The sequence below is a fragment of the Lepidochelys olivacea genome (genome assembly GCF_965140295.1).
Source record: "Lepidochelys olivacea isolate rLepOli2 genome assembly, chromosome: 8".
NCBI lineage: Eukaryota > Metazoa > Chordata > Testudines > Cheloniidae > Lepidochelys > Lepidochelys olivacea.
In genome coordinates this window covers 45879103-45906083 of record NC_140418.1, presented here as the reverse complement: position 1 = coordinate 45906083, position 26981 = coordinate 45879103, and the positions used below count along the sequence as shown (strand labels likewise).

Sequence of the window (26981 nt, the reverse complement as noted above, 5' to 3'; positions counted from 1 at the left end):
CTGCACTAAACCAACTGTAAAAATAGAACAAAAAAAACCCTATAAGGAAGCAGGATAGCTGATTATTAAATAGGTTTAAGGAATGGTTACCAAACTGTCTCTTCTGTCCTTCTGTCATGGATATCAGAGCAAGTAGGGAGTGTGATCCAAAAGCACGCAATTCTACCATGAGCTAAATATTTTCAGTTAAACCCACAACACACAGAATCATGGGCCCCAAGTCTGCTCTTGTGGAAAAGACAAATTGTACATTAATTCACATTTTGTGGAGCATATGTAAAAATCCGTCTTAATGTCAAGAGAACACGCATCTTGTTAGTGTCTTTAATAAAGGATATTTTGGAGCCTGGTTTTGTTTGCCTCTGTCTGGTGTAAGTTAATTTTTATGTGTAGCTCTAAAAAACACTTTTGGTGTCTAGTGGTAAACTTCATGTCTTTTAACTTCCTCCCTTTAAACAAATCAAAATGGTTGGGTTGTCAGATTTCTTTTGCCTCCTTGGGAAATGCTTTGCAGTCAAAATAAAGTCTGAGAAGTGTTCATTTTATTAATGTATCAATTTATTAATGTAGGCCAAAGAGCACCTAGATACCACAGTGATAAACACTTTTTTAATCCTTGCAAAGGGAGGGGGAGAGGATGAACTGAGGAAAATGGAATCCACTGAAAACTGATTCTGCTGTGAGCTGGAGTGGGAATTATTTTTACACTACCGGAGCATTGTGCATGCTCTTATAAATACTGTCTCAAAGGACTAACATTTTTCTGTGTTGTGAAGCTCCTCTTGTAGAAGATTACCAAGTTCTGCAGAAATAGATGTTAGGTATTGCTCTTGCCCTGCAGAGAACTGTCTTACAGGAACAGAGCTCCCATCATGTGCTGAGAAGTTCACAAAGTTTTGAGTTGTGCTAGAACTCATCAGTACAATTTTCTCAGCACTTTCAAACCTTCCTCTGAAAATGTGAAATGCCTTTGGAGGCTCACACCAAACCTGTGCTCATTCTTCTTTCAAGGTTTAGGGGCCCTCTGTGCATGTGACTGCTAGCAACTGGCAGCAGTTTGCACTCATTTCAACACTTCCTCTTTGGCAGTTCCAAGGTCAAGAAATGCAAACAAGCAGGCCCCACCCATCCCTTTACAGCCTGACTTCTCAGTCCTCTGCATGTGCAAGTGACAGCTGTTGCTGAATCGCCAAGCTTTTGGCACCTGTGGTAAAAACTGGCTCATAGAAATTAAAAGTTGAATAATAGCGACACAAAGCTGGAGTATCGCAGTGGTGAATCAGGCCTGCTTTCCCAAACTGCCAGTGGTGCACGGTCAGCCTGGAATCTGCAAGTCAAGCTGTGCTCTCTCATCAACAGTTCTGCTCCTGCTGTACAAGCCAGTTGATGTGGAATCCAGCTCACTCGCTCTTTCTGATGCTGTGTCTGCAGTGCTGAGAGGAGTAAAAAGGAGCAAAGCCTTTTTGTCACTAAATTCAGCAGCTGTGCTATAAATGCACACTTGGAGCAAGTCTGTTGAGTTTTAAGAGCTGTCATTTTTGCAGTCACTTGAAATTTGCACTGTAGATAACGGTCGTGATGACTGCTGGGTCAAGCAGTTCCTGTCTGTCAAAAATACCAAGAAACAACTTACCTATTGGTCTGTATTATGTACTGTACTGTAAACTAAGTTCAGGAGTCACTGATTTTTTTTTTTGTCTGAACAAATGTCCCTAATACATTTAAAAATTAGTCCAAATATCAACCTGGCCTTCCAAATCCCCTCTTCCTTCTGATTCTCTCTCCCCTTTTTGCTCCGTGCCCTATGCGTGCACACTCGGTCACTATCTTTTACCACAATATAATTACCAGACATTGCTCTGTGGGCCCCGGCTTCTTTTTCAGCTTGCCAAGTCCCCCCTCTCCCCCAGGATTTGCTTTCATCAGGACAGGGGTTCTGAGTGCCACCCTGATAGCAATGAATCAGTATTTTTATTTTTTCAACCCGTCCCATGTGAGTCAGCTCGTTGGCTATAAATCACAGCCTTGCTGTTTCACTTTGAAAGGAGAGATCCGTTTACCAGCTGACTTTGCTGCTGCTTTCTGTATTGGCGTATCCAAACACCCTTCTTTTAAAATGACTACAACTTTGTGACTAACATTTCCAGACTGCATTTCTCAACTGTAGCCTAGGATTTATTTTGGCCAGTTTCCCACTATATAATATATACTGTTCATGCCAGCCCATGGCAAAACTCATAATTAAAAAAAATAGCGCAGATGTTCATCGTAAGTTGTTCTGCTTACTCTACCTCCCCGGCACCACCTACTCCTTCCCCTGCTCCCCTTTCGTATAACCAGCCTACATATACCATATTTGCTTTTTTATTTATTTATTTATTTATTTTTACATGGGGTGGTGAAACTTTCCATTCCCTGGCATGTTGTGTGGAGTGGCTGTCATGAAATGGCAAGCAGACATGTTTAGTGGATTGCCTTGCATGCTAGAAGTTCAATTTTACCAGTGCAAGAAAGTCCAGCTGGCTACAGTCCCATCCCCAAATCATTTCGGGCCTCTTTTCACTGTCACTTACACCACTGACTTCAGTGGCACTGCTCCTGATTTATGCTTAGACGAAGAAAAGGAAATTTTGAAAACTTGCAGTTACCGTCGTCTGCTGTGAGTTTACAGCTTGACTCACCATTTCAAATCTTTCGTGGATTTCTTATACCTTCCTTGCAGCTTTCTCACCAGTGGGAATACACTCTGATTCAGTTCCTCATTTGGTTTGTGTGATACCCAAATTACACACAGCACACTGCATGCATTTGAAATACATGTATCTAATGGAATGTGTTCCTTTTTTTCCATGCTGCTTCCTGCAAAGGGGAACAACAGAGTAAGTTCTTTGTCCTGTTACAAACTCCCTTTCTACCCTTCCCGAAGTGTTTTGTCAGAAAAACAAATGTTTCTGTTCTGGTTCTCGTGCAACTATAGCCTAGAACGTAGGCTGTTTTGAACAAAATAGTGTTGCAAACTCTGATGCAGAAAGTTATATTTGCTAGAACTATAATGGCCCTTCTGTTTCAGCTTTTGGGAAGGAGAAGTGTTTTGTGTTGTTCAGGGCTGGTTTATAAGGCAATTCAGAGTGATACCTATATAGAAATAAAATTTTGTTGGGAATAAAGATTATGACGGTATAGAAATAAAGACCCTTTTGAGGAAAGGTTACTACAGTCTGATGAAAATCATTACAGCTGGATTTTTTTGATCATACATCAAAGCTTGTATTAATGGGCAGTTATAAAAATCCAGCACTGAAGTCTTAAATAACAGATTTGCTGGCGTTGTTGGCTAAGCTGAACTAGATCAGTGTACTGGCTTTGAAGGTGCCTTAAAATGGATGGAGGAGGGTGGGGTCAACATTTGACTTGGCTTCTAGACCCTTGATGTATTCCAGCTGGACGGCAGCGGTAGGGTGTGGGAGAGGGAGAATTGAAATATGCCTGGTAGGTTTTGTGAAACTAAGCAGCACATAAAAAGAAAGTTTTGCTAATGTTGAGCTGATAAACTAATAATCTAGCAGTTCCCAGACTTAATACATTTCTAAATACTTTTTATACCATTTTTACTGATCCTATAAGTGAACACAGCACCTCTCACACACTTGAATATAGTGCAGTGAAGACTGTCATGCAGTAAAAAGCAGTTAGCATGTTACGATTGCTTCTTTGTGGGGAAGGGGCCAGCATGTTAACCCTTTGGAAGGAACGTTATGGAGCAGCAGTAGCCTCCCCGTACTAAAGGCTGAAACTAGCTTCCAATAAAAACCAAGGAGTCCCCTGCAATGTTGCCTGCTGCATCTCATCCTCGGGTAGAGTTTTTCTGGGAAGTTTGGAAAGATCGGAAAAGGAATTTTTAATGTTATGATTGGTGAATTTACCCATCCTTCACTTTCACAGTTTTTCTTACCAGTTTTTGATTCCTCATCTCTCCATAATGGCTAGGCTTAGAAACTCCACGCTTGGTCTATTTTGTTGGCTTTGCTGGGGAGAAGTGTCTCCCAGTACTTTCAGGGGAATGGTGGAGGGTGGTGTGTTGCACGGGAGGGGGTTGGCATAAAGAGCTGGGCTTGTCTGTATGGATAACACTTAAACTATCAATACTATGTTAAACATTTATAATCTGAATTTACCTTGTGCTGACTGTAGGCGGTGCTGCTGCCTCAACTGCTGAGCTGATGCAGAGGGAGAAGAGTTTAGATTGGGGCTGAATAGGGTGCCATGAAGGGGGATGGGACTGAGAGGGACATGGTCTGGGGGTGACCCCGGGGGGACATACGGAAGAATGGCATCCCCTCATCTTGTAATGAGGCAGCAGGAGGTGGCATCTCGAGTGGGGACAGTATGCTGATACCATATGGCAGGGTACGTGAAGGCAGGTGAAGGGGATCCTAAGAGCTTAGAGAGGGTTATTAGCTGGTGCCCCCCCACAAGCCACAAGCAAGAGCTACATGCTCATTGTAGACTCAGAATCATTTCCCCTCTTGAGGTCTGGTTGCTTAACCAAAAGGTTAATTTCAAAAGTGCAGTGCATGAAGCCCACCCCCAGGTTTGAGTCCTAGGTCTCCTGCCTCAGTATCTGTGTCCCACCAGACCCTTCCTCTCTCTGCCACAGGCCATTCAGGGTGCAATCTAATTCATTACACTGGCTCCAGTGAGGTAGGATGTATTAACCTGCAGGTCCCAGCACCTATGGCAGCAGTAGACTCCTGCCATTCTGTTATGGGGCACATGGAATGGTGGCAAATGAGAAGGGGGAGAAGGGATAGGGTAGCATTGAGGGGAGAGAGGTGCAGTTAAGAGATGTAGCAAATTTGCCAGCAAATCATAATCCTTCATTGCTTAGTGTCATCCCGCCTGCTCTTTACGTTGCTGCCTAAGACTTGCAGAACTGGAAACAAAGAGCAAAACAAGAAGTTTCTAGGAGATAATAGAAGCCTGTTTCTTATTCAAGGGATGGATTAGCAACAGTCTTCTAGGAATTTGTTTTTATTTTTTATTTTTGCATAATCCTTAATGTCTGTGGGATTACTCATACTTAAAGTTGTATGTGCTGGAGTGTTTTGCTGGACCAAAGCCAGGAACAGATCACATAGGATGAGGCGGATGAGCCAGATCTCATGCAACACACAGAGACAAAACTCCATATGCATCTTTACGTTAAAACTAAACTCTACTCAACTTCCTTATGCACAGATGTGCAGAGTAAGTAGAACATTGAGAGATCATTAGTGACGCCCTCATTCTATCTCTAGCGCTGCCCCTTCTCCCCGTCCCTTCCCCCCACCAAAAAAAATCCAGTTAATGGATAAGAAAAGCCAGGACACCTTCACAAAGTCCATTTTATCACATTTGGTTAAATTAAAATGTATCCTAGGCACTAAGCTGCAGATTTTTTAAAGGTATTTACCTTTAAATACGTTTAAAAATCTGACCCTGTGTTCTCACCAAATTTTTACCACAAATTCCCAAGCACTAAAACTGTTTTTTGTAAAAGTTCACAAACTGTTAAAAGTGTATTTCTCCTCTACTCTTTATACTCTAAAATGGCTGAACTGCTTTTGCTTAAACTTTCAAAAAGAAATGTAATTCTGAAACCAAATGAGAAATTTCAGCCTGAGCAATACAAGTTGGACATACCGATAAGGGTAGTACGTTGTGAGGGTGTTGTGACTGCTGTGTAGTTACATTGCAGTTACACTACAGCTCTGCTTCTGTTGTGAAAGACATGGGGGACTGATCTGTAATAATTTAGTAATAAAATCACTCGGTTAATGATATAGTTACTGTGTAGCTACATTGGGTTATTGGAATTCTTTATTGTATGCATATGTTGGTTTAGTTTAATATCTGAGCTGTTGAAAAACAGCTATGAAGGTTAGACAATGGCTCCAGATAAACCCTCTCCTCAAAAACAGGACAGAAGGCTAGGAGACGCACTACCTAAGCTATGAACTGTGAAGAGACTACTGAGAATCATAGAAATGTAGGGCTAGAAGGGAGCATGAGAAGTCATCAAGTTCAGCCCTCTGCACTGACAGGAGTTTGTTCAACATGTTCTTAAAAACCTCCAGTGATGGGGAATTCCACAGCCTTGGAAGCCTATTCCAGTGCTAATTACCCTTATAGTTAGAACTTTTTTCCTGATATCAAACCTAAATCTCCCTTGCTGCAGCTTAAGCTTATTACTTCTTGTCCCACCTTCAGTGGACATGGAGAACAGCTGATCACTGTCCTCTTTATAATGGCCTTTAACATATTTGAAGACTATCCGCTTCCCACTCAGTCTTTTCTCAGACTAAATGTGCCCAGTTATTCTAATCTTTCCTCACAGATCAGGTTTTCTAAACCTTTTATCACTTTTGTTGCTCTTCTCTGGACTCTCTCCAGTTTATCCCCACCTTTTCTAAAGTGTGGCACCTAGAACTGGACACAGTAGTCCAGCTGAGGCCTCACCAGTGCCAAGTAGACCGGGACAATTACCTCACTTCTATGACATACAACAATCCAGTTACTGCACCCCAGAATATTAGCCTTTCTTGCAACTGCATCACACTGTTGACTCATATTCAGTTTGTGATCCATTATAACGCCCAGATTTTTTTTAGAATTACTGTCTTCTAGCCAGTTCAACATTGTGTAGTTGTGCGTTTGATTTTTCCTTTGTAAGTGAAATGCTTTGCACTTGTCATTATTGAATTTCACCTTGTTGAATTGAGACCAATTCTCCAATTTGTCAAGGTTGTTTTGAATTCTAATCCTGTCCTCCAAAGTGCTTGCAATCCCTCCCATCTTGGTGTCATCTGCACAATTTATAAACATACTCTCTGCACCATTATCCAAATTATTAATGAAAATAATGAATAGTACTGGACCCAGGACTGACCCCTGCCAGACCCCACTAGATGCATCCTCCCAGTTTGACAGAGAACCATTGACAACTGCTCTTTGAGTTCGGTCTTTAAACCATGGCTCCAATGAACCCATTTTATAGTAATTTAATCTAGACCACATTTCTCTAGGTCGCTTATGAGACTGACCCTAGGCCAGTTACTCACTTGTGTTAGACAGGCCTAGGAATGAACAGATCAAAGGACAGTGAACCTCTCTCAACCCAGGGGTGAGGGGGCAATTATCAGAGAGTTGTACCTGAGAGGCAGACTGACATATATCATGTGGGAGGGTCTGAAGCAGTTAACCCTTCATAAGCTTCTACAGGGATGGTAAGCCTGAGGTAAAATAGACATGTATAGACCTCTTTTATTGTGTTAATCATCCTTGTCTCTTGCACTGTGCAGTGTTCCTACTTTGTTAAACAGTACTGTACTTTGTTTTGTGAGAGCTGTCTGGTCCATGTGTTAACCGCTGGTCACAGCTCCCAGAGGGAAGAGTTTCCGGTGCCAAACCCAGTCTGACCTGCTGAGAAATCACAGTTGATACACAAGGTGCTGTAGCTTGAGACCTGGTCTCAGAGGGGAAGAATTGTGGGGACACCACCCTGAGAGAGATGAAGACATGAGACCTAATACTGGAGGGGAGTGCATTTAAGAGTAGGGCTCCCAACCCTCCAGGATTGTCCTGGGCTCTCGAGGAATTAAAGATTCATCTTTAAAGATTATGCCATGTGATAAAATCTCTAGGAATTCATCCAGCCAAAGTTGGCAACCCTAACTAGGAGAGATTTGAGAGGGATTAGTGGTACAGCCAGCCTTGTAACCATGACATCTGCAATTACCATTAATTCGTATAATTTGAAAACTCACTACTGAGAATAATCTCTATGTAGTTAGTGTACCTGGGTTCTAACAGCATATATATTAAGAAGCACACCAAAGCAGTAATATTAAGTAGTAAATCAATCCCATTGACAATCTTCCAGTTATTGAATTATTGGTAATTAATACTGGAAAGTGAACCCAACACTGTAATAGCAATGGAACTATGCTGGAATTACAGTATCCTTATTGTAAACTGTAATCAAGATAAGAAAGTCCTTTAGAACTGGACACATGTAGGCAATCTTAACCTTTGTGGTGTGTGTGTCTGTGTACAGGGCTAGATTGTACCGTTAGATCAGGTCCATATCAGGGGCACTGCTGAGCTGCACCCTCTCTGGTGGAGCTTTGGGAGACATTGTGCCACATGAAGTTCCCTGACAAGATGGGTGTGCACACCTAATCCACCCTTAGAAAGATACAGCACCTCCTCCCGGTCATAGCTGGCCAGATCTTTTAGAGAGACATGGTGGGGGAGGGAATATCTTTTATTACGCTGATGTCTGCAGGTGAAAGAGACAAGCTTTGGAGCTACACAGAGCTCTTCTTCAGAAGTTGGTCTAATACAATATATTGCCTCACCCACCTTGTCTCTCTGATATCCTGGGACCGACATGGCTACAACAGAACTGCAAATAGATCTTTAGGTCATTTATAGAGCTTTCTAAATTGTATTCGTATTGGATGTAGCCATGTGACACATAGCTCACTATAAAAAGTTTACAGCCCACTTTGATCTTGTTTGGGGATTGTTCTTTGCAAAGACAAGCAAAGTTTTCTTTAGAAGGAGCAGATTAGAAATTTTGCAGGAAAATGCTTTCCCTGCCTGGTATGTAGCTTGTATTCCTGGGAACATTTCTCTTAGTTGCTTAGATTCAATTTTTTTTAAAAATCCCTAAAAATATTTTGCCAAACTCAGAGTCCAGTTCAGCTACTTTATTAAAAGGACCAGATGTCCTGGTCTGTCCGAGATAGTCCTGGAAATGAGAATTTGGACTTTGTATGTGGGAGACTTTCTTTTTAAGATTATCACTTGTGCTTGCGTGGTGACTGGCATGTAAATGGAAGAGTCATTCTAGAAATCATGTATATCTTTGAGTAACAAAAGAGCTTTCCTAAACTCAACTAGATTTCCGAAGAGGGATTTTTATCCACCAACTAGAACTAAAATCCAGCTTAGCCACTTATCAAGTATGTTTTAAAAATAATGGTGAGAGATGCAAATGGAAAAATAAAGTATGCTATCCTTCCCTCTATGTGTTCTTAGATCAATATATTGATTAGATCAATAGTGAAAAGTAAAGAATCATTTTTCTTTGTAGAGAAGTTGAAAAACCATCTACACTGATTTGTTAGAGAATAAAATAGTTCAGATGAAAATATAAGATGTTTGAATGAGTTTCATATTTTTGGAGGTTTTTTAATTCCAAATGTATAATTTTTTAGAAATAGAAGGTACTGAATTCTAGGTGGAAAAGAACCCACTTCAAATAAAAGAAGTAGCTTTGTGCCAATGAAGTTTAAAAATAGTTTTTAAATGAAGTGTTGAAGTGGCTGTAAAAGTGGAAATGTGCCATAATGTATGCTGTGTTTCAGTCGTCTTTTGAGACAGATGAATTGACTTTTACAGTGGAGTCTCAGTGGGGGGGTAGGGGGGTGGGGTGAGACCTAGGTCAAAAACAGTCCATAACCCAGGGAGGGAAGGAAGTGGCAGGCTGGTTTTCAGGCCCTTGCTTGCTTGCGCTCTATTCCAAGGACCTGAAAACAAATTTATCAAATCAAAATCAGCTTCTCATTTCCCTAAACATTTTGGAGTAACTCTGCTTAGAGGAGCAAGTGACTCTAATGTCATAAGCTTGTGAAAGCCAGGGGGTTGGTTCAGGCTTGTTATATGCTTCCTTAGAGCAGAAATGAACTGGCGTGAGACAGTTAAAATGGACAGGGGAAAAAAAAGACTCATAGGATTACATCAGTTGCACTGACTGTAACAAGACACAGGCCATCGAATGGAATGCTTTCAAAACCAGCTCTAGGGAAGCTGGTAACTGTATGTCAGGGAGCCAGGGGTCAGATATCTGTTAACAGCACTTCACATTTCTGCTTTACGGTGGACCTGCTGCTGATAGGCTCCAGACAATTTAGAAATAAGTCACCATTCTTTATTTCCCAGCATAGTAATTGTATGGTCTTGGTTGCATTTTTGGCAAGGTTTCTATATACTGAGAACACTTAGGAATTCTTCAGTTTTAATGGTGCAACTTGATTGTGCGCCAGTTCCCCAGTGTTAATGACTCTATTGAAGTGGATGGAAAGGTGGATGGAAAGGTGAAAACTATCTGGCCTCAAAGTTTTGGATCCTTGGGTGTGATCTTCGGCTTTGGGCCCTGTACACTGAGTAAAAGGGCCAGTGTCACATAAATGAGCCCCAAAAGCCCCACTGAGGCTGTGAGGATTTGTCCTGCAGCAGGCACTGTGGAAGATGACCGTAAAGTAGGGGCGGGCAAACTTTTTGGTCTGAGGGCCCCGTCGGGTTTCCAAAATTGAACGGAGGGCCTGTTAGGGGAGGCTGTGACTCCCCAAACAGCCAGGTGTGGCCCGACCCCCCCCACACTTCTTGCCCCGACGGGCCCCCCCCCAGGACTCCTGCCCCATTCAATCCCCTCTCCCCCCCGACAGCCCCCCTGGGACTCCTACCCAATCCACCCTTCCCCCCTCCCCTGACCACCCCCGGACCTCCAACCCTTGACTGTACCCTGCCACCCCATCCAACCCCACTCTCATTCCTGACTTGCCCCCTGGGATCTCCTGCCCCATCCAACCCCCCTGTTTCCCACCCTCTGACCGCCCCGCCCCCTGACCACACCCCTGCCCCCTCACCACCACCCCCAACTCCCCTGCCTTCTATCCAACCCTCCCTCCCCCGCTTCCTGCCTCCTTACCACGCTGCCTGGAGCACCGGTGGTTGAGAGAGCTACAGCTGCGCCGCCCAGAGCACCGGGTCAGGCCATGGCTCTGCAGCTGCGCTGCCCGGCCACCCAGAGCGTAGCACTAGCGACATGGCGTGCTGAGGCTGCGGGGGAGGGGGAATAGCCTCCTGGGCCAGGAGCTCAGGGGCGGGGCAGGAGGGTCCCGCAGTCCAGATGTGGCCCGCAGGCCGTAGTTTGCCCACCTCTGCCGTAAAGCCATATTCTAGGGCAGTGGTTCTCAACCTTTTGGAGCTCAGGACACATTTGTAAATGTTTATGGCCTGTCACAACCCAGTAAATAGTCTGGGGGTGGAGGCCCTGGGGTGGTTTTGGTTGTATCCTGTCCCCTGGGGGGTCAGATCCTGGCCGGCACTCACCCCACAGTGGCAGCTCCTATCCTGTGGGGCTGGCTGGGTTTGGCTCTTCACTCCAGACATTGCAACCTCTGGAGTTGCAGTACTGCTCAGGTTTGGCCTCGCCCCCCTGACTGGACCAAATTTGTGAGAGTGGAGTTGTGACCTGGCTTGTGGAGTTGCAGGGCCACTCACTCAAATCCAGGCTGGGCCAAACTGGAGTAGCGCTGGGACCCCAGAGGTTACAGTGCCTGGAGCAGGGAGCCAGCCCAGCCAGCCCTGTGGAACAAGGAGCTGCCACGCGACCCTTTGAAACATTCTGGTGACCCAGTTTGGGTCCCTACTTATGGGTTGAGAAACCCTGCTCTAGGGACCTCTTCAAAAGGCCTGGCATGTGGGCAGAAGAGGTGTGTCAAGGGCTAGCTGCAGCACACTGTGCTGAGGAGATTCTGGGCAGCGCTGCAACCCAACGAGGCTGCCATAACTTAGACAAGCCCCATGTGTCCACCCTTGGCGAGATCTAGGATCTGGAGGGTACAAATGTGACTTAAAGCACCTCATGGCGCAGCACAGAATTACACCTTCCCCCCCCCCCTCCAGTGCTTCAGAAAATGAGTTAATGACAACAGACCTAAAATCTTCTGAGCTAGTGTGAGTATAAATAGCAGTGTAGCATGGGCAGTGGCAGCAGAGCATGGCTTAGCCATGCCAAGTACATACTCATCTGTTTCAGGGGGTTTGTACTCAGCAGGGCTAAGCCATGCCCTTGCCGCTGCTACCTGGGCTGCAGCAGCTACGCTGCTATGTATACTCACGTTAGCTCAATGAGCGCTAGCGTGGGTCTGTGTATGTGAACTGGGGAATCACACCCTTAGCTTGTAGCGTAGACATAGTCTTAGTTACTGGTACCCGGTGTATAGAAGAAACATGATTGCTTTCCACTGTCCACATGGATGAGGAGTGGTTGGTGTGAGCTGTCTGGAGGAGGTCTGGCCAGTTGTCTTCATCTGTGGTCCTTTAAAGAATCAGATTCCCACTTCCCTTATGTATTTAGTGAGTTATCTGTTTGTGCGTTATTTAGGACTGCATGGTGCCATGTCCTTTTCTTCTGTCTATTTGTCTTGAATCTTCAATTCATTTTTAAATTTTGGCACAGGTTGGCAGGTGTTTGCCGAGTCCACAGGGGCTGGCACAGTGGAATACCTTTATGGAAATCTGACCTTACTAGTGTGTGGTGTTGGGTCAGGGGAGGGATAGCTCAGTGGTTTGAGCATTGGCCTACTAAACACAGGGTTGTGAGTTCACTCCTTAAGAGGGCCATTTAGGGAACTGGGGCAAAAATTGGGGATTGGTCCTGCTTTGAGCAGGGGGTTGGACTAGATGACCTCCTGAGGTCCCTTCCAACCCTGATATTCTATGGTAAGCAATTGTCACTTTAAAACAAGTCAGTAATTTGGAAGAGCTGGCCTAGGTGGGTCTGACCACGCTGTTCCCATCTTTTTGTGATTTCATGGGACAGAAGAGGGAAACATTGGGCAATCAGTGATGCAAAGTATATTAGTCAGGACAGAGTTGTCATGTCTGATTTGTGTGTGTGTGTTTGTCCTTTTCTCCCCCTGCACTTCTGCTGTACACTCTCTATGCTTCCAACCATCTGTAGGTTTCTGGGTAGAGAGATATTCAAATCCAACGGCCCTGCTTGTAGCAAACCCATTGTTCCTCTAAAATAATCCCAGGCAATATTGTTGGCCTTTGATTGCACTGTCACAACTTCCCAGACATAGTCTGTCTACTAGGGGTCGAGTACCTGCTTCAAAATGAATGCTCAAAGCCACATGAAGGTTGCATCAAAAAGGAAGCCGAAATACACAAAGCACAATGGAACTCATAAGTTGACGCAGACCTATCCCCCAGTCTCTCACATGAGGATCATTGACTTCAGAGGTGAGGTGAAAAAAGCATTGTAATGCCTGGATGTGTGGTGTCTGAAATCCAGTCTATTATGCATTTGTTTGGAGTTCTGTATTTCTCCTCCTTGGAATTTAACCCCAGCCTCTCCTAATTGGGCCCCTTCAATTTGTTCAGCATAATAGATTTCTTCTGAAGTGATTTGCTATCTTGATATTCATGGTTTGATACTTTTCTATCTGTTCCACTCTCGATTTCTTACCCACAGTACCCCCTTTTCCTTATTCTTGTACACATGCTCTCTCTCTTCCGGAAAGATTGGCTGCTTTAAGCTGTTCACATACTTTTAAAATGTGCAGTTTTTTGTCGAACATAAATGCAGTCAGTGGCAGAACTTAGGGCTTGACTTCACTAGATGTTTTGACCTTCAATTAATAGATTGTACATGTACGGTAAGTTCTCCGAGCTAATCGTCAATCTAGTGTGGACACTCCTCCACCTGTTTGATCTAGGCTACATATGGTTGTTCTTCACCATAAACAGATCAAATTAATTAACTGATGGCAGTCAACTTTGGTCAACAGTGGCCAGCTTCATCACTAGTTCACTCGCTCAGATCATAAGGCACATAAGGCATATGTACACACATTGAAGCCATGTTCAAATATACATGTTAAGCTGTGACAACACAGACCCCCCTCTGTCATAGAACTGTGTTCCAGAAGTTAAGCTTTCATGTTATGTGTTAAATTATATTTCTAACTCTTAGCATTGTGAAGAAACTTTTTCAGATGTTAACTGAGCTGTCTTCCTGAATATGCAGGCAGCTTGACACCATAGATGTGAACTTCCTCATTCATCTCAATGGGGTATTGACTCTGAAACCTAAACATTACAGTTCAAATGTCAACACTGTTGACTCTTTCACTACAGATCATTTTAGTAAAAACACGAATGTGCTCATTCCACAATCCCAAACCAGCTCCCAAAGCCTTCCACATGCCAAACGCCCCTACTGCCTTCTACACAAATGCCAAAACACCTAGCTACACGTCTGAAAACTTCCATGGTGCAGTCAATAAAAAAACTTTGGTTTATCTACAATTTATAATCTGGGGACAGCATAAACTAAATTGAAATCAACATCAAAATAAATAATGCAAGGGCCCCTTGTTCTCATTGTGGTGTTCATTTTCATATTGAGTTCATTAGAAATTTTCATTGTTTAAATTTACCTGAAGCTTCTATAGAATTTTCAATCTGCCCCCTAGGATTTCTACAAAAACTCAGGGTGGAGGTATGGGGCTTGCTACAGGATTAAAGTCCAACTTGACACAGAATATGTGGTCTTCTATTCCTGTCTAGAGTCTCTAGCTGTAAAATTCAGATCCACTGCAGTTTCAAACTCCAGCGTGTTCAGTTCTGGTGGTTTGTTTTGGAACCAGTGTGATCTCTGATTTTTGTGAACATATTTTACTGAGCTTAAACCCTCTTCACTGCAAAGACATGCTTGAAGGATGAGCACAACACACTTCCAAAATTTTGTGCTAACTAAAATCGGAGCCAAAACAGTTAGACGTCAGTCAAATCCAAACTTTTTAGGTGTGGAGACTAATATTTCTTGCACAGTCTACTGTGTGCTTCACAACATATTCCAGAGAAGCTGTGCATGCAAAGAGCAGTTCATTCACTCTTCCTGCATGTAGTATTGTGGGCTATTTGAATCAGTCAGCCCTTTTAAAGACAGCAGATGTTGAAGAATGCAGTGGAGTCCAAGCAGCTATATTTCATTCTCCAAGGTTGTTTTTAAAGAGCAAGGCAGAAAGTATGGTGTGAATCATGGATGCAGTAGACAGAAAAATATTCTCAAATATTGTAATGAAACACAGTCCTTTTCCCACATTTCTTCCCGCTTTGCATTTCCCAGGCACATTGGTGGTACAAAACACTAGGCAGAGTTATCAGGAAGCCACAGCTGGCTTTGTTGTCCTTGGATGTCCCAAAGAGAGCCGTATTCAGCATGTCACTCTGTTGCCAAAAGGTTCATTATGTGGACCAAGTATCACAACAGGACAGACAACACCATCTCCATGTTTTTGATACACATTTACTGGGGTTTCCCTGAAGAAAGCTTAAGAATTCTTTCCCCGTGAGTCAGTAACCAAGTGATTTGTTTTTATATAAACTTTCCTTCAGCTGGTTAGAATTGGAACACAGTCTTCTCATCTTCTGCTCCTTTGGGGGCTGAGTGTTTCCTTTATTTCTTTAAATGATTGTTCTTGCAGCCAAGCAGGCTGGGTTGAACCAGGTGGTCTTTCTCCCCCCCCCCCCTTTCTGGCTATAAAGTTTAAAAAATTAACAGCATAGCCAGCAGACGTCCATAGCGTTATACGGCATTCGTGCACAGTGCCATGCTCCAAGCGAGTGGCTTGCATTACTCTTTCAGTTCTGCACCTTCCCTGTTGGTTAAGCAGAATGTGCTTTACCTCGAGTCTAGTTAGTAAGGCAGTAGGATCACCCCATCCAGTATTTTACCATCTTGAAATTAAAAAATGTTGCTGCATTAATGTAAGATCTTCTCATGGCATAAAGGTTAATAATGATAAAGTACAGTGTTTCCGTAATGGAAATCACTAATACTGAAGAGACAAATGTATTCTCTGAAATATCCCTGAATCTTTTCCCATCCACTTTAAGTGGCTACAGCAGAGTCCTCGTGTTGCCAGCTGAGTGGTGTGGAGTCACTTTTAATTATCTTCTTCCACTGCTTTTGATTTCAAGCCCAACTGATGGCGCCAGGGGTTGAAACCACAATAAGATCTCCAGGCTAGCCCCTCGTACATCAAGCCACTTTGCCAGGTGGAATCTATATAGCTTGTTTCACTTCCACACAATGTTTTTTTGATTATATTTAACAATGCATTTTAGCCCAAGACAGGAGCTAAGTTAAAATCTAGGTGACTGTGTGTGCCTGTGGGTTTGAATTGCCAAGTTATGGCCACCAAACTTCTTTTCCATTCCCGGCCTTCACTTTGGATCTCTCCACTCTGTGTGCGCATGTACATAATTACATGTATGCACATCTGCATAGGTAAAGTGTGCTATGTGTACATATTTCCTAAAACCCATAGCATTGTTTAAACCAATAACCGTGCACAGTTCATTGGGTCTTTTTCATAATCCTAGACTGGATTTCTTTATTTTTACAGGAAAGGAAAGGTTTAGTTGGAATGAAAATGTTCATTCTGCTGCATCATTAGTAACAGGCAAGCTTAAATTGAATCCTTTCCCATTTTTCATGTTAAAATAACTGTACTGTTAATCAAAAGCATGTAGGGTAACTTGCAGAGCCTGAAAGAGCTTGTCTGCGTGCCTGGAGCGAGAAAAAAAAAGAGAAAACCAGGTAACCAGGAAAAAAGAAAAAAAAGAATGTGTTTCAAAGAGGGAACCCAAAACCCCATACCGGACAAATGTGGCTGTTTAGCCAGAGATGCTGACTGATGTCATCTGGTAGAAAAGGATCAAGCAGATGTGACTCGAATATCGCCTTCTGTTAAAATATATTGGTTGCTCAAATAAAGATTTTCTCAGCTGTAATCTTTTGTATTTAGGGTCAAGTCCTGGTTTCCTTCGGTATCCAAAACTCATTGACTTCAGTGTTACCTTTTGGGGCTCCAGCAATCTGAAAATGGGATTCTATCTCCCCTACTTTTTTACCAAGAAGCTTTAATCAATAGGCTGCAAGAGGATGTCGATATCCAGCTCTTCAGTCAACCATTTACCCTCTCTTTTGTCAGCCTGCTCTACCTTTGCAGGTATCATGGGGGTAACACCCAACCTCTGTAGGATCGATAGTACAATCCAGAAGTAGAGGCCCTGCAACGGGGGAAGCACAGTAAGTGGGCTAGGAGTCCCCTTCTAGGCCACAGCTCTACCCTGATTTCATCTGGCTCCTCAGTTCAGCCTTCACTGATGTACAGAACATACGGAAGTTTCTCCATCTCACCCTGGTAAAGCTGGGCAGGCAGGAGTCTCTGGGCCAACGGGCCCATTTCTGACAAAGCGGGTTTCTTTCAAAAGGCTACGTTTGTCTTCTCCCTTCCCCTTGGCCAAGCAGGCGCCAGGTGCATGGAAGTTAATAGAGACGTGGGCAGGAACTTTCAATGCATACCCAGTAAACAGCTTCACCACTTCCCCCACAAATACAATTTCCATCCTAAGAGGGCAGCAGGCTCTGAGGCAAGGAAGTGTGTGTTGGATGCAGACAAGGACCCTTTGGAGGAGGAGGGGAAACAGCCATCTACTTAATGTTGTAAGTGTGCAACTCCCTGTAGAGGGCTTTCCATCTCTGGTGGACTCACTGTCTACAGTGCTGCATCTCATGGAGGCTAGCCAGAATGTCAAGCCCTTATAACAATAAGACTTTGTCCAGAAACTGGGTACCTGTTGTTCTGATCCATCTGGGTACTAGGAATTCTTCAGGAGCCTTGGGACAAGCCGAATGAACAACATGCCATCTCCAAGGCATCGATTTTATAGCCTGCCCTAACTGGGCTTTGAGACTTGGCGATATATACCAATAGTCACTTCAGCTATGAAATGTTCCTTGCCACCTTTAGAGGACATTGTCATGACCCAAGGTCTCAAACCCAGGTCTGCACAGGGTTCATGAGAACAACCATGCTCCAGCCCTCTTACCTGGCAGCCTGCTGACAATGGTTTACCTGGGACCCATGAAGCCCAGCCCTAGTGTTAGGCTCTGCCCCTGAGATCCGATTGGTGAAGCCCTGGAGCAGCTGATTAGCCCACTAGCCCTACTTAAGTCAGCAGCAGGAATAGGAAGCTGTCTGAACAACTGAGCTCCATCCTTCTTTGGACTGTATGCCCTGGGCACCCACGTCCTGACCCAGTTTGACTCCTGGCATCTAACTTGTGGTTCTGTTTGTTTCCTGCCTTGACCTCCTAGTATCCTGACCTGGCCTGATTCTGGTTCCTGACTTGTGATTCTGATCTCCAGTTTGTCTCCAGCTGTTTCTGATCTCCCAGTATCATGACCCAGCTGATGCCTGACTGCTGACTTGTGACTGCGGACTCTGCCTCTGACTACTAGGTATGGCTGCCCAGGACCTGGCTTTGACAGCTATTTAGCCCATGTATCTGCAAGCTGAAGTCCAGCTTTGACAGAGAATATACAAGTCCACAATGTGAGGCGAAGTTGTGTGTCTGAGTCCAGAGAGTATTGGGTAGAAATACCCATTGCTTTCATGTGATGTGAAATATTAAATTACTGATTAGAAAACCTACTTCCCATTTTATGCCTTGCCAGCCCCTTCCTCATCAGAACACTAGTAGTACCGAGAAATGGGTCCATTAAACCTTTCCTTGCCCATTTTAAATGTGAAAAATCCATAACTCTTGCATTGTTTGCATAAAATCCCTTTGTTCACCATGATTTATAGTCCACTTACTGTGTCCAGTAAAAGTTCAATCCAATGGACAAAATGCCTTTGATGCCAGACATTCTAAAGCACTGTGCAGAAATGAAAACTAATAGTCATACGTCTGGGAGGACAGGAATGTTTTCAATTTACTTTTAAACAAATGACTTTATTGTGCCAATCTCTCTTGGGAGTAAATTCCACAGCCAAGGTTCCCCATTAGAAAAAGCTTTTGTACCTGCTGACTGCTGTCTATACCTGGAGAAAATAAATTTGTCTCAGGAAACTGAGCGAATAGGACAGACTGGGCCCATAGCTGGACCATTGACCTCAATGAGAGTTTTGCCAAGGGCTTCATTGAAGGAAGAATTGGATGCAGTAGTGCAGGGTGTAGCTAAAGCACATGAGGGGTGATTTCTGGTGCTGAGCAGATTCTGAGTATTCTGTATTTCTGAAAATCAGACCCATGATGAGCATCTTGGAGACCAGCTTTAGGCCTGGGTTTGCTGCTTATGAAGTAGAAATGGGCCTGATCCAATGCCTGCTGAAGTCCATAGAAAGATTCCTATTAACTTCTGTCGGAGTTGGATCAGGCCTACATCCTGACAGTAACAAGTCTCAAAACACTGGGGGAGGTTTGTCGTGCCATAGGAATGACGTTGGACTACTGCCAACTTTACCACTTTGAGCAGAAGATTCAAAGAGATGTGTTCTGACTTAGTTGTTTCACAATAATTATATTAAAGAAAATTAAGGAAGCTGCAGCCTGTTTAACATCATTCAAAGCAGGAGACTCCACCTGGACATTAGATAACTGGATCTTTTTCTTCCAATTTTGCATGATCAGTGTATGAGGAAAACGTGATTTCTCACTAAATCAAAAGCACTGATTTCCCTCTTCTAAGGTTCTACTCTGGATTGCTAGCTTTTGCTATGTGTGTGTTGCCTTGTTTTCCACACATAATTGGGCCTCTGTTTTGTTTTTATAAACCCATAAAGAAAATAATCAGAAAGTTGTTTGAATTTAGTTTTGGCCAGTTTTGTAATACCCACTCCAACCAGCTTACACTAAATGATGGATATGTTTCATGTTCAGAGGTGACCATACATACAGGCTAAATGGGCAGCTGCACAGGAACCCAAATTCAAAATAGATTGTGCTGTAAACGTAGTCAGTGCTTTATAATGAAATTGTTATCGCTGCTCAAGCCTGAGCTACACCAGACCTCTAAGGTACTAGTCAGCATGCCAGGTGTGCTGTGATTTAGAGGCCAGCACTCCAGGCGGTTCAGCTGCCAGGCCCTGAAGGCGCTACTGCTGGTGGGTCTGAATAACCACTCAGACGCTTGGCTAAAGTGAAAGGGGATTTTACTGCGGCTGGCAGGAAAGGGATATGTTACAAATATCTTAGGTGCAGAGGCTTAACAGGTACAGCTCAAAGTAAAACAATACCCATTCTTATTTGGGCTCGTGGCGGGGGGAGGGGCAGTCCTAATGAGGGTTGGGGCTCATCAGGCCTCATGCCTGGGGTGCTCTCTCCAGTCCAGTCTCTATTCAAAGCAAATAGAAACATGTAGGTTTCCAGGATCAGTTAGTGATGTCACCCATATGGGCCCCTCTGTACTGGCTCTCTGCCCAGTCACTGCTGCTTCACCGCAAGTCCTGCACAGATCTGTTCCCAGTTGCAAAATCTGGCAGTTGCATTCTGATCCACATGCAGTTCTGTGACTTCTGCTGCAGCCTGCTCTGTGTGCAATTCCTGGTTCTCCCTGACCCCAGCTTCCTGGCTACTCCTCTCTTGCCATGACACCAGTACTTCCCAAAAGTGCCTAGTCACTTTCTGGGACAGGTCTTTCCATAGAGCTTCTGGCGCTGTAGTGTGAGGACATACCTTTCTGCGTGAAGTTTTGTTGCCTGGTTATGGATGCTGTTCTTACTATTGATCTCTACTGCTTCTTTGGCTTCCCCAGCTCATATTCATCATCATCCAAATCCTGTCCTGGGACAGCATCATCATCAGCTTCTTGCTCAGAGAAGCTCTCATGCTCTTCAGAATAGTTATCGGGGGACTTGATTTTCTGTCAGGGCTGTATGATCTTTGTGGTCTGTTGGATGACTAGACAGTGAAAAGATCCAGATCTCTGCTACTATGGCCATGGCTTCTTTGATGTTATTAAAAAGGTTCACATAACCCCCTCCTCCTACCTGGGGAGGGGTTGATGGGAATGGTAGTTCCCTGCTTAGCAGATTAATCACAATAAATACAAAAGGGCAATGGGACAACCATGAGTCTGTTCTAACTCTCAGGGTGGTTAAGCTCTGGAATATTCTTCCAAGGAAGGGTGTGGAATCCCTATCACTGGAGTGTTTTAAGAACAGGTTGGACAAGCACCTGCTAGGGATGGTCTAGGGTTACTGGGTCCTGCCTCAGCTCAGGGGGCTGGACTTGATGACCTCTTAAGGTCCCTTCCAGTCCTACATTCCTGTGATTCTATGGTTGTTCACCAACAAGCAGCTCCTGAACCATTTGTCTTCCTCCTCTGGGTAGTTTTCACCAACTCAGTCCTCCCTCTTTCAAAAGAGCATACTTGTTACTATTCACTGCTATGTGATGGCTTCCCGAGCTCGCCACGGATCCTTTAAACTGTGTTTTGATTAAACCATCAAAATAATTGTAGGCTGCATGGCCATCCCTCCTGGTCAATCTCTGCGGGAGGCCACGCCTCCTCACTGGCACGTACCTATGAAGGTGAGCTCAAAGGGGGGAATTAGCTTCACTTAGTGCTCCGGACGGGCAGAACAGTTCAGCAGTCTATGAGCCCTAGGCCCAGTCAGGGTGGTGCGTAAGCTCTGGCCTGCAATCAGGGCAGGGCAGTTAAGCAGTCTATGAGCCCTAGTAGGGGTGAGCACCATAAAGCATAAAGGCTCAGGTAAGGGTGAGCACCAAGTGAGTCTCTGCCTGCGAAGCACAGGCCTCCTGGCCTAAGGAGCAGGAGTACTGCCACCCCAGGGGTGGGGTGACAGGGGGGACGCAGGCCCACCCAATTCCACCTCATCCCAGCCCACGCCCTAAGAATGGTGGAGAGGTCCACCACTGGGTCAGCAGGAATTCACCTGCAACACGCTGACCTTGTGTCAGGCCAGTTCCCAACCAGACTGTTGCCTGGTTTCCCTGGGCTGCTTCCTACTCTCCCCCAGAGTGTATACCTGTGTCTGTCATCTTGGGGAGCTCTGGCCAGCCCGCAGGCGGAAGCCCCAGCAACTCCTCAGTGTCTTGGTCAATCAGCAGCCCAGGAAGATCCAGCCAGTGCTCGGCATCTTGGTCAGCCAGCAGTCCTAGGAGTCCTGGCAGTTCCTCTACATGCTCCAGCAGCAGGCAGGCTGCATCTGTCTCCTGTGGTGGCTCCAGCCCAACTGAGCTGCAGGGCCTGCCTTTTGTACTTCTCCTTCTTGCCCCGCCCTTCCTTTTCTGGTTGGGTGGACGTGGCGCTCCTGATTCAGCCCACCAGGGGGCATGTTGTGGTCCCTATCTGTCACTCTGAGGGAGGCCATGCCTCTTCACTACAACAACTGATGCAAACGATCCTGAAATGCGCTTGGTTCCTTAAGACCCCCTCTGTTGATGACTGAGCAGAAAGAGGGAGACGCTTCAAATCAAAGGAACGACACTGGCAGGGAGGCTTAGGGGGTGCACAAGGAAGTTGGGAAGGTTTTGAGGAAGGCATCAGGAAGTGACGTGTGAGACACTGAATTACATTTCTATTAGTGTTATAGGGAGTACTGTCCAGTTCATTGCTTATTTTGTACTTTCTTTTTTTGACAAAAACTATATTCATCATAAAGAGAGGATGGGGTCATCGCTATTTATTTACAAAGAGAGAATAGTTAAGTAGTGCCACTTACCCAGCACAGGATGGGAATAAACCAGGACAGTGTGTACCAACTGGCTGACTGTGCATGCCTCAGGATTGTTGTGAAGCTGACAGTGGGAAGGCTAAATGCTTTCTGCCCTGGGAACTAGAGTGTTAATGCACACCTGGATGTGCCTTATTGCTGTTAGGGTGCGAATCATTCATCTAAAAATTAATTTTAAAAAAGTCTAAAAATTTAATTTTGGAGGCCACGGTGTGTATCAATCCACTGTGAAAAAGAGTTCCAATAGAAGGCTGAGGAAATAATAGGGAAGTGTTGCTCTGGGGCCAGCTGGGCTGAACTAATTGGCCTGCAGGCCACCTGGCATCTATGTGGATCCCAGGGAATCAGCGGGAAACCAATGCCATCCATCCTTTCCCAGCAGCTCAGCTCCAGTGGACTTCCCACAGGCAGTAAGAAAATGCCCAGGTGAGCTTTCTGAATGGGGATCCCCACTGCAAAGGGGAGAGAGAAGGCAGTGGCAAGTTAATACTGCCTGGGATTGTATTAACTTTCCGTGCTGGATGAGGCTGGGGAGACTGCATTCTGCCTCTGAGGAGCCCCCCCTTTATCCCTAACCCACTCACTTCCTGACTGTCTGGAGCTTCAGGTCCTGAGACCCGTGAAGTGTCCTGGGGAATGAGAAGGAAATGTGGGGGGCGGGAGGGGAAGGCTGCCATTGAGGCATCTCACCCCCTTCTTCCTCCCACCACTTCTGAGCAGGGTATGTGCGATCATTGCTTGAAGGGTATTCTCCTGGGGGCCCCCAGTTTGGCAGACACACTTTGCAAACATTGTCTCTGAAGCCAAAGGGTGTCTGAAAAGTATAGATTTTTGACTCTGTATATAATCTTAATAAGCAAGACAATAAATTCAGAGATTTTGACTTCTAAGTGTTTGAGTGTTTAAAAATAGCTGACCCATCTTTATTTTATCACTTCATATATTCTGACACGACCTTGGAGCCTGTTCTCATCCCATTTAACAGGGGAACATTGTAATCAAGAATCAGTTTGGAAATGGTGTTCCCCCTCAGTCTAAGGCAGAACAAAGCTTGGTGGATTTTGTAGATGATAAACAATTAATTGGCTAAAATTAGCAATAAAAAAGGGAGCTCCACCTCTTTTCCCCACTGAGCTTTATACCACAAAGACTTCATGTTTTTCACTCGTGACAGAGGCCTTTGAAAACCTTGAAAGCATATTATGCATGTGTCAGTTTGGCTCAGCAAGTAATACTCTCACCTCTAGGCCAAGAGGCCATGGGTTCAAGTTCCATGCCCAGACTTGGATAGATGCCCAGGGCTGCGCTGTTTAGACATTCAGTCCTTTGGATGAAATGGTAAACCAATGGCTTTCCTGCCCGTTCCTAATGCTTGCCCATGTGGCCATTAACTCTCTGAACAGAGCGGGCGATAACCTTCGTGTTCTGGCCAACTTTCCCTCTCTTGATGAATTACATTCTAATCCCCAAGGCAGTGTGTGAGCTATTGCTCTGTGTATAAAGGGCGTTTGTCTGTGCAGTCATTGTGCTGCCAGAACTGAACTCCTTGTTTGTACAGTGCTGGGCAAGAGCTGCAGAAGGAGAGTCTATCAAGTCAAATGAATCTGTTCTTTATTGTACCTTTGCTACTGACTGGTAATGGAAGGAAAGAGTTATCAAAATGCGAAATTGAAAATGTTAGACCATTAAAAACAGCTAATTTGTAAATACATCCTGCTACCAAAGGGCTAGATGAGGGCTGATATAACTTGTGCTAGGGGACCAGCCCTCCTCACAGCAGCATGAAAATCAGGTGATCTTGAGTACAATGGTGAACTATATACCCCTTTTGCAAACATTGCCCTGCTGCCCACACACCATTTGCACTGTGTTTCTGCGGGAACTCGGTATGTGCCACCAAGCTGAGATATCATGTAACTGTTTCAAGTTGAATGGAGACCAGAGTGAATTAAATTGGAGACCTTCTATGTGAAAACTTGCATGTGGCATCGCAATGTACAGTTCCTGTTATGTTCTTGTATACTACCAGGGCATGTGCATTTTCAGCGCTCCTGCTTTCTCTTAAATATAACTTGTTTACATTTTGCTTTGAAAACAGTGATTTTTTTTTTCAATTTTGTACTGGCTGAGAAATAAATTTCTATCAGTAAGGCAAACACCGTTCTACCTGGATTCTGAAGTGGAAAACAGCACCACAGAGAGTAATCTCCCTGAGGGGTTAGGGCATTAGCCTAAAAGATAAGATACCTCAATTCAAGTCCCTGATCCATCACGGGCTTCCTGGGTGACCTTGGGCAAGTCAGTTGGCCATTCTGTGCCTCAGGTCCCTATCTGTACAATGGGCACCATAGCACTGCCCTTCCTCCCAGGGGGGTTGTGAGGATAAAAGCATGAGATTGTGAGGCACTCAGATACTATGGTGGTAGGGGCCATAGAAGTACCTTAGGTAGACAGCTGTCCAGTTCTTTATTCACCCACAGTCCAGCCTTGGGGTATGAGGTTCTCCCCAAGTCCAACCATTTCTGAAGGGCCCAGGCTGCCTTGTGTCCGATTTTTGTGCTTCCCATGGCTTCCTGTGGTCATGCTCTCTTACTTGAGGAAGTTCTGAAGTATGTGAGATTTTAAGATCTCCGCTTTTCTAGGTTCGGCAGAGACGGCCGTAGCAAGTTGCACCCAGGACAATATCAGCACTGAGGGGAATGCAAGATGGGTTTCAGGCCTGGAGGAGGATAAAGAGGCATGGGGTGATGGAGAGCAATAGAAGTCCAGGCTGTGGGATCCTCTGGCTGTACTCAGACAAAATAGGTCCAGAGTCAATGTGTCAACCGAGAAAAGGATCTGGTTGGAATTAGAAGGAAAAAGATGAAAGCAGAAGAACATAAGAACTGCCATATGGATCAGAGCAATGATCTGTCTAGGCTCAGTCCCCTTGCTCTGGCAGTGATCAGCACCAGATACTTGAGGGAGAATATCCTGTGATGGACAGTTATGGCATAACCTTCCCTTACGAGGTGTTTTTTCATAACCTCAGAAAGTAGTTGGCTTATGCCCTGAAGAATGAGGGTTTAAAGCCTTTATGTATGTTAATGCTGCATAAGGTAGCTGTCGATGGTTCCATTATTGATATAAATGTCTCTCTTGAATCCTTCTGAGCTCAAGACATCAGTGGTAGCTTGTGGCACCGAGTTCCATGGGTTAATTATACCTTGTGAATAAAGTATTTCTTTTTATCAGTTTTAACTTTGATAGATTCCAAGGCCAGCAGGAACCATTGTGATCATCCAGTCTGATCACCTGTGTAACACAGGCCAGAGAACTGCTCCAAAACAATTCGTAGAGCAGATATTTTAGAAAAACATCCAGTCTTGATTTTAAAATTATCAGTGATGGAGAATCTGCCATGACCCTTGGCAAATTGTTTCAGTGGATAATTATTCTCACCGTTAAAAATTTACTCCTCATTTCCAGTCTGAATTTGTCAAGCTTCAACTTCCAGCCATTGAATTGTTATACATGTCTCTGCTAGACTGAAGAGCCCATTCATAATGTTTGTCTTCGTGTAGATACTTAGAGATTATAATCAAGTCACCCCTTAGCCTTCTCTTTGTTAAGCTAAATAGATTGAACTCTTTGAGTCTATCATTATACGACATATTTTCTAACCCTTTAATCATTCTCGTGGCTTTTCTCTGAACCCTCTCCAGTTTGTCAACTTCCTTCTTGAATTGTGGACACCAGAACTGGACACACTATTCCAGCAGCTGTCACATCAGTTCCAAATATAGAGGTAAAATAACTTCTCTTCTCCTGAATCGAGATTCCCCTGTTTACGCATTCCAGGATCACATTAGCTATTTTGGCCACAGCTCCACTGGGAGCTCCTTTTCAGCTGATTATCCACCACAGTCCCTAAATCTTTTTCAGAGTTGCTGCTTCCCCAGAATCCTGTAAGCGTGGCCTACATTCTTTGTTTCCAGATGTAGACATTTACATTTATCCATATTAAAATGCATATTGTTTGCTTGTGCCCAGTTTACCAAGCGATCCAGATGACTCTGAATCAGCGACCTGGCCTCTTCATTATTTACCTCTCCCCCATTTTTATTATGTATGCAAACTTTATCAATGATTTTTATGTTTTCTTCCAGGCTATTGATAAAAATGTTAAATAATGTAGGACCAACAACCAATCCCTGTGGTAGCTCATTGGACACACACCCACCTGATTACAATTCCCCATTTACAGATTTTGAGAGCTCTCAGCTAGCCAGTTTTTAATCCATTTAAAGTGTGCCTTGTTACTTTTATATCATTCTAGTTTTTTAACCAAAATGTTGTGTGGCACCATTTCAAATGCCTTACAGAAGTCTAAGTATATTATATTAACGCTATTACCTTTATCCACCAAACTTGTAATTTCATCTAAAAAAGATATCATTAGTTTGACAGGATCTATTATCCATAAAACCGTGTTGATTTGCATTAATTACATTACCCACCTTTAATTCTTTATTAATTGAGTCCTATATCAGTCACTCCATTCTCTTGCCCTGGGATCAATGTTAGGTGGACAGGCCTATAATT

The 26981-nt window shown here is 44.3% G+C and overlaps 1 protein-coding gene and 1 long non-coding RNA gene across 10 annotated transcripts in view; one reads left to right on the top strand and one right to left on the bottom strand.

The window, feature by feature from the left end:
• The window catches only part of DNM3 (dynamin 3), a 304267-nt gene that overhangs the window by 225373 nt on the left and 51913 nt on the right, over positions 1-26981 (top strand). For 3 of the 9 annotated variants that reach the window (XM_084637838.1, XM_084637839.1, XM_084637828.1), the window contains one exon: positions 26102-26184. The exons of the other annotated variants lie outside the window; for them this stretch is intronic. In XM_084637838.1, coding sequence (XP_084493964.1) covers positions 26102-26182 — 81 coding nt within the window. In that variant the 3' untranslated portion in view covers positions 26183-26184. Of the gene's footprint in view, positions 1-26101; positions 26185-26981 lie in introns of those variants that run through there. 9 annotated transcript variants of the gene reach the window in all.
• LOC311525571 lies at positions 578-21873 on the bottom strand. The gene is made up of 3 exons (XR_014712810.1): positions 21690-21873; positions 2682-2859; positions 578-1605 (listed from the first exon to the last, which is right to left on the bottom strand). It is a non-coding gene; the product is annotated as an uncharacterized lncRNA (long non-coding RNA).